Source organism: Pezoporus wallicus, unplaced genomic scaffold, assembly GCF_028554395.1.
Source record: "Pezoporus wallicus isolate ANWC-B61680 ecotype Strahan unplaced genomic scaffold, APGP_CSIRO_Pwel_v1 contig_7461, whole genome shotgun sequence".
Lineage (NCBI taxonomy): Eukaryota > Metazoa > Chordata > Aves > Psittaciformes > Psittacidae > Pezoporus > Pezoporus wallicus.
The window spans coordinates 559845-573325 of NW_026637976.1; the positions used below are offsets into that span (position 1 = coordinate 559845).

The following is a 13481-nucleotide window of genomic DNA, read 5'->3' on the forward strand; positions in this document are numbered from 1 at the left end:
TCATGAAGGTCTCTCTGTTGCTTTCTAAGGAGCATCCATTTGTGCTTTTCCTTTTCTAAGTCCACAGAAGCACCATGCAAGGTTCCTTGCTCTCAATGCTCAGGGACTCCTGTTGTTTCAGGTATCATAGAATCATAGAACCAAGGCAGGTTCATCCTAGCTGAATGAAGCCCTTTTAGTCTTCTAAGCTTACCTGGTCAGGAGGTTGTTCTTCTTACGTCTCCTGTCCCTCTCTACGTATGCCAGTGTTGGATAGTCTGCACCTTTCCCAATGCTCGTCCATCAGGACAAAGCTACAGCAACAGGGGTAGGCAGGAGAAGGTTTTCAGGCTCTCCATAGTGTGAAAACCAACATTTACTGGATAACCCTGCAGCCAGGACCTGAGATTTGGACTCACCGTAAGTATTGGGTCATATTGGAACATGTCCAGAGGAGGCCACGAGGATGATCAGGGGCTGGAGCACCTCCTGTATGGAGACAGGATGAGAAAGTTGGGGCTGTTGAGCCTGGAGAAGAGAAGCTGCGTGGAGACCTCAGAGCAGCTTCCAGTGTCTGAAGGGGGCCTATAGGGATGCTGGAGAGGGACTCTTCATTAGGGACTGTAGTGACAGGACAAGGGGTAACGGGTTCAAACTGAAGCAGGGGAAGTTTAGATTGGATATAAGGAAGGAATTCTTTACTGTGAGGGTGGTGAGGCACTGGAATGGGTTGCCCAGGGAGGTTGTGAATGTGGCATGGTTTAGTGCGAGGTGTCCCTGCCCATGGCAGGGGGTTGGAACTGGATGATCTTAAGGTCCTTTCCAACCCTAGCTATTCTATGATTCTATGATTCTATATTCCCCTCTTTTCCTGATGGTGTTGGAGCCCTGACAGGTTCAGTCAACCACAGCAGCCTCGATAACATCTTTCCATCAAGAAACTTTGGCACCTTCTTTGGGTAACAACCTGTGATTATTCCCTGCAGTGTTTTCTATATGATGATAGTGTTTGGGGAGTGAGAGTTACAGATTTGGCCAGGCAGACAATCACTTCCACAGGGAGCCCACACAAGTAGGTTAAACAAAAGCTTTATTTCCACACAGTGTTCTCAGGACATGGTGCCAAGATTTCACAGACGGCTCAAAACAAGGATTGGCAAGGAATGCACTGCTCCTGTGATGCTTTCTTATTGCAAACAGCCCTGAGTCACAAAATGCATGTTCAGAGCCAAGCCTGAAGTTCCTTTAAAATCAGAATTGTAAAGATTAATCATTTTTAGGTTCTTTAAAGCAATAATGTACCAGGGCAGAGCAGAGTTTAACCAGTTTCTAGAGCACCAGATTCTCAATACATGACCTTAAGATCCTTTCCAACCCAAACTATTCCAAGATTCTATGATTTTATGATTCTATGAATTTACGATTCTATGATTAAAGCTGTTAATTACACTACAACTGCCATCAGATATTACTCTGTGCTTCATGATGTTCAGACTTTATATTGCTCCTGGTGAGCAAAGACCTCAAGACTGCAGCTTCAGCCATTCAGAGCCTGTTTTCTGCCTCCTCTTCCTGCCCCCAGTTTTCTGACTAGCGTGGAGAAAGGTCACTTGGTTTCCTGCAGGATTTCACTATTTTGAAATGCTATTTCAGTTCCAGCTTTTGGACTAAAAAAAATAAATAGAGAAGGAAATTGGATGTGGATGTTGGATCCAAGACATCTGCCCCCGGGGCTGCTTTGCAGCGAGAGGCTGGAGTTGGTCACTGAGATAGCCCAGCAGACGGGCAGTGGAGGTGTCTGGCATACAGACTGTTAGGAAACCAGACCGTTTTCCATTGTAAAACTGCAGAACATTTGTAACTTGGCAAATTCTAACAACAATGGCAAAAAACACCCCTTCAATGCTAATAAATGCCTTCTGTTCAAGACCAGCTGGAATTTCATGCATCGTATTGCGGCTTCTTTCTTTTGGACATCAGGCCTATGTAGACATAACATATTTCAGCATTGCTCCTTGGCCCTGTATCAGCTTTTCCTGAGCTTCTCTGCATATGTTAATGAAAAATGCTTCAGAATTCCAGCTTTGTGAAAACGAATGTATTTGTTTTCAGTCTGTTGTGCAGTTCTTTTAACTGTGCCTCCTGTCTGTACTATGTAGTTTGGCTCCCGGACAGGCTGAGAAGAGGTAATGGCAAACAGGGGATTTGATCCCTTTGATTGAAATAATTTCAGTGTGTCAATGAAAGTAGTCAATATAAAAGAACAAGGTGATAAAATTTTTCTTGACTTTAAGAAGATACTGAACAGGTCCTGTGCAGGAAAGGAGACTATTGCACCAAGTAGCTACAAGGTGAAGGGTGGTTGTCATGGATCAAGACTGATGTGGAGGCAGGAAACAAAGGGGAGAATTGCATGATGAGGACTCACTGTAGAACAGCTGTTGTGGGTGGTCCTTGCTGTCCCCCTTCAATTCTGCTTAGCAGAATTTAGAGGTGCTCGGGGATGTTTGTCAGGGAAGGAAGGAGAAGCAAAGGATACTGACATCTGCAGATATCGTTAAGTCAGGCTTGGAGAGGGTGATGAGGAACTCCAGTAAATTAAGAGAAAGGTGGTGAATGAAATGGAGTATGAACAGCTGTAAGGTGATGAGCATCAGAGGAGAAATGTGAGGTGCTTCTTACACTGCACAGATATGAGATGGTTTCACCAGCTCAGAGGACCCTCTCCTATGGTCATTACAAGAAGACTGGGGGAGTACCCTGCTGTGGGACTAATACAAAAAGCTTCACCTGCTTTCCTGTCTCAGCTTCTGGCCCAGGAGCATTATGTGCTGCTGCAGGAGGCTGGAGGAGAAGAATGCTGTGGCTCAGGGTCTGGAAACCATCCTGAATGCAATGGCTCTTAGTGCGTTTTGGGAGGTCTGGTCTAACTCTGTGTGCTAACCCAATCTCTTTACAGCAAGTTCTTTGTCTTGTGCAGCTCTGTCCCCACAAGCTGACCTAGCAATCTTGCAGGCTCTTTTGCCTGCAAGAGCTTTACTTAAGACCACTATTTCACATGCAGTCAGTTTGAACACGAAGAGCTGTAGTTCCTCTGCCTTCTCCTGCCTGTTCCTTCATTCAGACAATTATTTTTAACACAGCTGAGGTCGGTGATGAGTCACGCTAGGACAGTCTGTCATGACTGAAGGGGAATGGAAGGATGTGTGGCTACAGCAGCAGGAAATCCTTAGCCCACCTTCATGATGCTCACGGATTTGCATCCTGCTGATGACCACTGTTCCTATGTGTGAGTGGGTAGGTGGAGCAGGGGAGGGGTCTGCCTATGCATATGACATTGCCAGACCATGTTTATTGCAGAAAGGAAGCAGGTTGACCTGATATCTCCCACCCATAGTTTTGTGAGTTCAAAGAGGGGTAATGCTGCAGAAGACTTGCCCTTAGCCCTATTTCTGCCTTCCTGGGGCTGCAGTCCCAAACCCCAGAGGAACATCTTGGTATTTTCCAATGAGAAATGTATTTGCATATTGTATTGCCTCCTCCTTGCTTTAGTACCCCTGTCATGGGAAATTTCCCTAGTCATGGATCCTTGCAGCTCTATGGACATCCAACCACAACGTAGCTGCTCCATACCTTCCTTGGGTTCTTCTGCACTTCCTCGTACCTCCTCTGCCTGACTTTCCTGCTGCTGGCTTGTGGATTTTGAGCCCTGATTCTACATTATTGGGCAGAATATGTGAACAGGGGTCTCTGTTCTGCACAGAGGGAACTGAAAAGTAAGCTGAGAAGTCAGCTGAAAGCAAATATCCAGCCAAGAACAAGACTTTCAGGTGGAGGGATAGGTCTCCAAGGATCTTTATTGGCATTTGGTTTTAATTCACTGTTAAAAACGCTGTATGAAATATGAACTCTATTCAGACAGTGTATATTGTGCATATATACATCTTCTACAGCTCTCAGCAGGTTTGCATGATTATATTAAAATCCACCCTATAAAGTTAGTGGTAAAACCTCCAGCATTCACATGGTAGGTTCTTGCTAATAGTGGTTTCTAGAGTCTGTGCCTCACTACCCAAGAAATCCACCAAGTGACTTGCACACAATCACCTGAGAAGTCTGCTGTGGAGCTACAACACTTACGTTTGCTGCTTCCAGCCCCTATCTTCTTCATCACAACATCCAAAAGCTAGTTTTAGGAGCGAAATAAGAAGAAAAGAGCCTGATGCTGTAATCACAGTTAGCATGGGGAGGTATCTCATGAGTAAACCTAAACCTGTCTAAACAGAACAATGTCAGGGAAACAGGAATGTATTTTATGGCTTTCTAACAGCAGAGGTTATCACACTCAGGGATGAGTCCTTGGCCTCTTCCTGTTGAAATTAAGAGGGAAAAAATACCACTGGCTTCAAAGAGAATGAAGAATTATCTGGGGATTACTGGAGTCGTCAGTGATTAGAACTTTGCCTCTCTCCTACCCTTTCCCACAGATTTACTATTTTATTTCTTTTCTAAATAAATTCAAGGAATGTTGTTTATTTTAGAAGACTACAGGCTGAAGAAAGAATCCCAAAACTGTGGACAGAAGGGCGGATTGAAATCCTCTTGTTTAAATCATCTTCAGCTGGAAAATTTAGGTTTTGGCTACCCAGCATTTTCTTAACATGGTCTTGTTTTGGACTAACATAAACTCATACTCAAAATATTATTTCTTGGTGGTTATGTATGAAATAAAAAACAAGGAATCCCAAAACTGAAATATATGTACATATGTGTAGATCTTGAAAAGGAGGTGTGTTGGTTTTGGTTTTGTTGTTAGAAGTATTTAATATGATATATATATCAGAAACAGAAGGTTGCTGTCCCTCCTGCTCACTGTCATATTGCCAGCTATATGGATCAATGGGAAGCTTTTCCAGGGGTCAAATTGCATCACAGATTTTGTTTTCTGCTCGTATGTATCTTCCTTTACATCCATTTTACTTGTGTGCTGGGAAAAAAGTGTTTCTGAGAGGGTTTACCCATGTAGAGAATCCATGTGGCAGTTTCCAGGCCCAGGTCAGGGAGTCCAGCACCTCCTCTGGAACCTTTGATGATAACTATGTGGGAGTGAGGTTCATCCAACTTGACTTTATCCATTCGTGATGTTTCTTCATCTGAGCTGATCAGCACAGCTCCTGTTAGAGTTGATAGCAAACACTTTCATGGTATGGTTCATCCATCTGCATGCAGATATCCAGGAATGGATTCAGTTTTGGGTTAAGGCACCCAAAAAGTGTATCTCATTAAACATACCTGTCCAGTATTATTTCAGATCTTATGGTCTGCTATCTCTCGTCTCCAACTCCATTGCAAAAGGATCCAGTCATAGAATCATAGAATAGTTAGGGTTGGAAAGGACCTTAAGTTCATCCAGTTCCAACCCCCCTGCCATGGGCAGGGACACCTCACTCTAAACCATGGCACTCAAGGTGTTGTCCAGCCTTGCCTTGAACACTGCCAGGGATGGAGCATTCACAACCCCCCTGGGCAACCCATTCCAGTGCCTCACCACCCTAACAGGAAAGATTTTTCTCCTTATATCCAATCTAAACTTCCCCTGTTTCAGTTTTAACCCGTTACCCCTTGTCCTATCACTACAGTCCCTAATGAAGAGTCCCTCCCCAGCATCCTTATAGGCAGTCCTGTGTCTTGGCTTTGTTGGATGTTGTAGGTACTCTTGTGCACCTCCTAATGAACGGCATTAAGAACCTGTATTTCAGCAGCTGAATTCTATCACAGATATCTCTGTTTGGGTATCTCTGCATGCATCAGGTTCCCATTGCTTTAACGAAGACTGTGCTAGCCACATGTAGGTACCCATTATGGGCTTAGCTGGGTCATGAGGCTCCTTGGACTTTTCAACTTGATCTCCATGAACTGTGGTGGGAGCTGAGAAACCCAGCAGGCACAGAGGTATCCACATGGAAGAGCCTAAGAAATTCTTCATTATGAGGGTGCTGAGGCGCTGGCACAGGGTGCCCAGAGAAGCTGTGGCTGCCCCATCCCTGGCAGTGTTCAAGGCCAGGTTGGACACAGGGGCTTGGAGCAAGCTGCTCCAGTGGAAGGGGTCCCTGCCCATGGCAGGGGTTGGAACTGGATGAGTCTTAAGGTCCCTTCTTTCTGCCTGCCACATCTTCCAGTTCTCTTCAGCCAAGACAGAAGTTCAGGGAATTGAACCCACACCACTTCATAACAGAGCAGCACTGATCCATGTTTTTAACATGGAAAATAATAGAAAATACATGAATTATGCAGGAATAGTTTGATTTTAAACTCACTTTTTCACAGACCAATCCAGATACCATCCCTCCCTGAAACTCTATATTGAGGTATATTGGTAACGGAATTGCCTGGCCCAGGTCTCTTCCACAGGACATCATTTCTGGATGGATTTGCAAGTGGATGGTGAGCACAGTGCAGAAGGTGAAAGCTTTCCTAAGTCCTGTCTGACAGCCCAAGTGTTGTAGGACAGATAACTTCTCCCACCTGGCATATCAACTCTCATCACTAAATAGACAAGTTTCTTTCACAAAACCAGGTGCACCAGAGTCAAATCTCATTATTAAAGACCATAGCTGAATTTCCCTTCTATCTCTGCTTTTCAGAGGTTTAAACTCCAAACAGCTCTTCCTTTGACAGCTCACGTGTTTTGTACTTGCTATGGTGAATTAGTGTGAAAATAGTATCTGGATTCTGGCTTGCCTCGTTTCATGAAGACATTTGCAACAACCCAAGCAGGCTTGGCAAGTGCTTTTTGGCTCTTAGTCATCATCTGAGTGATAAAAATCCACTGTGCTCACTCTGATGAGAAGAGTTCAAACTGAGCTTGGGAAAGGTCTCCGTGTTTTCAGTGAGCACATTCTGGCGGTAATATTGACTAAGATTACCATATCTGCTCTTCCCTGCAGCCTTGCAGAAGAGAGAACAGCAATTCCCAGAAGCTTGTTAGAAGCCAGATGATAAACAGGAGTAAGAAACCTGGAAGAAGAAGTGGCCAACAACAAAAGGATTCAACCCTGGTGAAGCGTGCTGTGTGAAGCCAAGTGCTGTCCCTTTGCAGAAGGGTGTTTCTACCCACTGGGAGGCTTACTTTGAAGACAAGTGCCTTTAGACCATTTGGAGATAGGGAAGGAAGAAGAGTGATGTGTTTCAGGCTTTGCACTGCCTAACTGATGTACTTTCTGTTCCCTCAGCCCCAGTTCTGCGGGAAAGAAGAGTCATCTCTTATTAGTATTACTCAGCTAAAGGAACTGCAGAATGTCATTCTCTGCATCTCAGTTTTCCAATATCCTGGCGTTCCATTTTCATCCTGCTTCGGGATGAAAAGCATGAAATGTTTTAGATGTGCTACATGTGTATGTAAAGCAAAACAGAATGTTCTTCCAGTTTAGATCTGGAATTGCAAAGATGACATATTTTGACATTTTCAGCAGAATCATTTTGGCATTTGGAAACAAATATTGATTCATACCAAACTGCCTCATTTCCAAACTGTCATTTCAGCTTGAAAATGGCATTAAAATGACATTTGCAGCTGAAATGTCAATTGAAAAGAAAATGTTTCAGCTTAAATTGACATACAGGAACAAAACATTTTGATTCAAAATTTCCCCTTATGGCAGAGTAAAAAGATTTTTTTGCTGCTGTCGAAACCCTTTTCTCCCAAATGGCATTGAATTTCATGAAACCAGCTTCCTACGACAGCAGCAACAATCTATTGAATGCAAAACAGTTAAACCACTTTAGCACTTGGCATTATTGTTTGAAACCAGACCTAAACGCAGCTGGATGTGTTTGTGCTGCCATGCAGACCTAGCTAAAGTATTCTTTAAGCTCATCCTTGTGTCAGATGCTGATGAAGAGCTGGCACTACCATCACCATCGCTTTCCTCCCCAGTGGACCCCTGTTGAAAATGCACACATGCAGCTCTGAGCTGGTGCCCAGTTTCACAAGAGATGATGGTCAGGATTCATCTACCTGCGGAGGTTCAACCTCTACAAGAGCTAAGAGGCTTCATCGATTATACTGCTTTTGGCTGGAAGGGAATTAAATGGAGGGTGTGAGCTCCTCTGCTGGGTTGGCTTCAAGGTGTCCGTTCTGACCTCATTAGTTCTTTGCTGTGATCTTCTCAGATGTCTTCTTCTTCACTACTCATTTTGTCCTCCTTTATGCTCCCCACCTCTGTAAGGGCTGCTTTTGCCAGTGTCCTCTTTGTGACCCTCAGGACAGTTTTGAGTTTCCTGGCCAGTACATCTGGCCACTTGCGACTGTAAAAGAGAGAGGAGGAGGAGTTACCAACCCTGCTCACTAAGGAATCACCTTTCGTTCTGCATCATTTTGTGTCAGACAAAGCAAAACCATTAAATGTTCTCAAAGCCATCAAGAGGCATCGGGCAAGCAGGGGTGGTGGTAAAGAGCTGCAGGGATGTGGTCCCAGTAGACCATACAACTGCTGGAGCTGTTGCATGGGTTAATGGGATACACAGAGGTTTCATCCAAGGACATCCCCTTTAGCAATGCTAATTCTATTTGCATAAAAACAACCAGAGGGCTTCAGCTGCTCCTGAAAAACATTCCTAACTGCATCAGAAGTCTCATAAAGCCCCTAGCTGGTAATAAAAGAGATTCCTTTTCATTAATAATAATTATTTATTATTTTTTATTATAGTCATTTATTATTTATTATTACCTATTAATATTTATTATTATTTATTCAATCAGCTGGGCTTTTCTGGGTTTGAGGCCATTCACTGCCACCAATGAGACATATGAGGGTCCAGCCACTCAGACAACCCCATGATCTCACCAAGCCCAAGACAGGATGGGGAGAGAACCAGAAAGAGCTGACATTCATCTCAGATCCAGGTGTGGTTTTGCTGCCACTGCTCCTGGCAGAATGAGCTCTGCTGAGAACCAGGACTTAAGAGCTGGGCTAATTCAAAGACTCTATCTCTATCCAGGCTAGTAAACTGATGTGATGGAGCTGAAGGCTATCATTTGCTTTGGTGCTTCAAGTGTCCATGATGCCCAGGTTCTACCATCTGTCAGTGGGCATAGATTTATTATGACAGAATGGGGTTTCAGATACAAAACAAACATCAAGGACCTGTAGGAAGCCAGAAGCTGAGTGAATGGCAGAGCTTTAGGGAGGTCTCAACTCTGCAGCTGTCCTGTCCTACAAAGCATCATATGAAATCAAACTCCTTGTGTATAATAGAAGAACATGTTACTGCTGTTGTAAACCAAAATAAAGACCCAAATGCTAACCCATACCACTAACACCATTATAGCTAAATTAAAAACAAATAGTTGAGAAATTGTGCATACATATATATGGTTTTAAACTGGAAACACCATTGGTGTGTACATGAACAAGCAATTACTATAGAACAGAGTAAATCTGTAGATGACACCAAGTTGGAGAGTTGGTCTGCTTAAGGGTGCAAGGCTCTTCTCACTACAAGAGAGACATTGAGGTGCTGGAGCGGGGCCAGAGAAGGGCAGCGGAGCTGGTGCAGGGCTTGGAGCCCAAGTGTGATGGGGAAGGGCTGAGGGACCTGGGGGGGTCAGTGTGGAGAAGAGAGACCTGATGGCTGCCTACAAGTGCCTGAGAGGAGGATGGAGCCAGGAGGGGCTGGGCTCTGCTCCCAAGGAACAAGGGATGGGACAAGAGGAACCGGCCTCAAGCTGCACCAGGGCAGGTTTAGATGGAGCTGAGGAACAATTCCTGCCCCAGAGGGTGCTCAGGCATTGGAACAGGCAAGGAAAAAAGCAGGAAAGGGATCTAAAGGCAAATTGCTGAATCTTAAGAAATCACCTAAATGTATCAATCCAATGTGATTTAGGATTCAATGGAGGATCCACCCTGAACATTCTTTCATTGAACTTTATAAGAAAGAACTGATGCCCTTGTCAATAATTATCCAAAATAGACCATAAGGAAACAAGGAAAATAAATACATAATTTGGTTTTGGTTTGGGGGTATTGTTTGCTTGGTTGGTTTTTTAGGCCTTTCTGGTGTTGGACAAAGAAGATGTCTCTTCCGGTGTGTTGCTGGGAGGTGTCCCTGCATGCCAAAAGAGAAGAAGTAGCTGATACAGAGTGGAAGAAATGAGGAAAAAAAGAAAGATATAATGGGGAGGAAAAAACAGCAGAAATGAGTGTTTGGTCTCTGCAGTTGTGGTTTTAATTTTTGAATAGATCATGCAGGCAAAATCATCTGAGATCAATCTTGCAGTGCAGGTTAAGGAGTTTCTGTGGGGGTTTCACCTTTAAGGGCAGAGAGAATCTTAACCAAAAACCCTGTCCTAAATGACTGCTGGTCAGTCACACCTTGCTAGTCTATGGCTTGCCCAGCAAGATGCAATGAAGAAGAACGAACCTGGAGGGATCTCTTTTCACTAAGCTGAGTTCATGGTATAGGAAGCCAGAATAAAGGGAGAGGCAAAGTCTTGAGGAGAAAAGTAAAAGAATAGAAAATAACTTAAAAATTTGAGCCTCAGGACTTTTAGGTGATCCCAGACGGGTCCTTTGTCCTTGGAGGACACACAGCCTGTATGCTGATACATCTAAAGTCAGCAAAGAGCAATACAGGTGATGCTAAGATTTATACATCCTGGATCCCTCCATAGACACAGCAGCTACCAATAACATTGGGGTGTAATCTCATCCCTTTGAACTCCACAATGAACTCTGACTGACTACATGGGATCTATGCCTCATCTCCAAAGTGAGATCACAAGGGATCATTAATATCTCTATGGGATAGTTCTTTGTTGGGCCTTGAAGGAAAGAAACACTTTCTCCAGATCAGAAGCACTGTAAGATGCTGGGGATGAGATTTGGGTGCCTGAGGATGCTGTCTACCAGTGCTTGCTATGATTTATCCTATGTGATCTGCATCTGCCAGCCTTGCACAATTGTTTCTGGTGCTTCAGGCTGAATCCCACTTGGATGAATGGTTTAGCAGGTCCATGTTACAGCCACAGATCCTACTGCAGGACAAAGTATAAGGCTCACTACTGGTATAGCCAGGAGTAAGTGGAGGTGCACTTTGGTGATCCTCATGCTTTGCTGCATGTTTTTATCCAGATCCATTCAGAACCATCATTTCTGTTCAAAAATGTGTCCACCAAGGACAGCAGAGTCCATAGTCACTCACTGAAGGTTAAAGGATTCATTTCCTAAGTATGAGAAGCAGGCCTTCCTCTAGAGTCCAGGCCAGGTGAATACTCCAAAACATATAAATACTCAGAGATGAGTATCCCTATCTTACTACAGACAGCAAGGACCCTGTGAGACTGTTAACAGTTCACCATCTCAGAGTAATGGGACTGTAAACTGGGTGAATGGACTATAGATCACTACACCTGAGTTCCTTGTATAGTGTTTTTTTTTATTGCTACCAAGGAAAAACAAGGTTATTGATGGCATATTCCCTTTTATTATAAAATGTCTAAGATAGATTAGCTGGAAACACCACTAAACCACCAAGCAGGCATGTGGGAATAAGTGGTTGTTGAGGACATAATTGCCTCCATTGAAAGCTTCATGCACACAAGAAGAATTGAACAAGGAGTGTTGAAAAGCTCCAGGTATAAAATGCCTTATTGATTTTTCTGCTATTTCCCCATGAATCGAGCCAAGTGATCTAATGAGGACCTTCTGCTCTCCATGAGGTACTGCTAACCAGCTTTGCTTCAGTGCAAAAGTCTATGTGTGGGGGTGATATACATCCTAAATATTTTCTATGTGTGCATTCTTTGCCAAGCAGGGCTAACCCAATTGAGAGATCCTCTTTGTCTCTGGCCTTGGAGGAGCTCCTTGAGGGAGCTCTTAGGTATAGATCTGCAGGGTGTTCTTCTGTGCCTTGGAGCTTATGTTTAACAGCGAGTGCTCACATATGGTAGTGCTTATGCAGGTCTCTGCACAGTGTGTCCCATATTTAAATCTTTTTATAAAAAATGTGGAATTTCTGCCCTGTTTCTAGAACAGGGAGAGCCTCATACAAATATTTAAGAATCTCTTAAGGGAGATAAAACAGCCTAATAACACCCCCTGAATCTTTAATAGTTGTGGTTGGGAAAGAGGAACACAGCCAAACGTTCTCTGCTGGGTTTTATCCTTGTGAGAAAACAGAATGGAGCTTTAGAGTAATCTATCAGCTGGATATGGTGTATCTTAGGGGTATGTAACCAGCCTGTATCTCGGCACTCTGAGCTTTCATCCACCTCTGCCTACATCTAAGAAAGTGGAAATTGAGTAAAAGTTGGTTCAAAGACATTGAGCAGAAACATTATTGCTGCTTTCAGAAATATTATGTAAAACTGCCCAAACATAGAGCACTTTAAAGGGACATCAGACCCTCTCTATGCACGTGTGCGTCTGCTTGCTCATATGCCAGCCTTGTTCTGGTAGCACCTATGTGATCAGGCACCCTTGCTCACGCTGTTATACTCCATGTAACTTCTGAATTCCAACCAAATCATCCTAAATCCACATTTATTTCTTGAACCACAGGAACCAGAGTGATGAATAACAGAGATGCATCTTGTTTCACGTCATGAGATATGGAATTACACTAGGCAGGAGATAGACATTGCAAGAAAGCAACAACAGGCAATTTGAATTCTTTCAGGCTTTATCTCTGTGTTTACCATGGACTAGGCTCATCCTGGCACAATGCACATAGACACCCAGTGGATTGATAATACACTGCAGGTAAACACAGTAAGATAGTATGTCTTTCAGGAATGAATGTGGTAATAGGTCATAAATTTGATAGGAGATCACCCAACAAGGTTACTACTATCTTTAGGCAGCTTTGCTGCTGTTCTGAGCATCTTTCCAATGAGACACTTTAAAAGAATAATACATATTTTTGGCCAAATAAAAATAAAGCATGACACTAAAACCAGCAAAGTGCAGACGAACAACACATAAGCAGGCACTAAATAGCAGCGCTACGTTGGGACTGTCCTACAGCTACTACCTCAGGTCTAGGACTTTTTGCCAATGAGTTTTGCAGCTTTCCTCCTTTTGAACTCTGCAATTTCTTCCAAGGGTAAGCCATGGGCTTTAGACCTGCAGTGAACATGTAGGCCATTAGAGAAAGAACCAGTTCAGTTTCATCTGCAATAAAGAACAGACCGTAACGGAGACTGATTGAAAAGGAAGTGTCTTCTGGTGTGAAAAAGGAAAACAAGTATTGGGTCTGCTTCTGATTTTTGTTTATTCCCCTCCCGTATCACTTCATCTTGACTTACAGCAAAGGGTGAGGTTAGCTAATTTAATTTCAATTGTCCCAAACTGAAGTGCCTGCTCTGAGACAAGCATCTTTTGTAATCTGTATAGCCAGGCGCATCCAGAGGGCTCATCTTAGACACTTCTCCCAGGATGAGATGAATGACTTTGTTGATTGAGGAGCATAAACTACATATCTATCATGGATGTGTCCAGAAT

At 43.6% G+C, this 13481-nt stretch overlaps 1 protein-coding gene across 1 annotated transcript in view; it reads right to left on the minus strand.

Moving 5' to 3' along the window:
- Window positions 1-7886: 7886 nt before the first annotated feature.
- GUCY2F (guanylate cyclase 2F, retinal) overlaps window positions 7887-13481 on the minus strand; it is a 43148-nt gene continuing 37553 nt past the window's right edge. Inside the window, exon 18 of the mRNA XM_057408540.1 lies at window positions 7887-8286. Within this exon, the coding sequence (XP_057264523.1) occupies window positions 8148-8286 (139 nt within the window). The 3' untranslated portion in view covers window positions 7887-8147. The remainder of the gene's footprint in view (window positions 8287-13481) is intronic.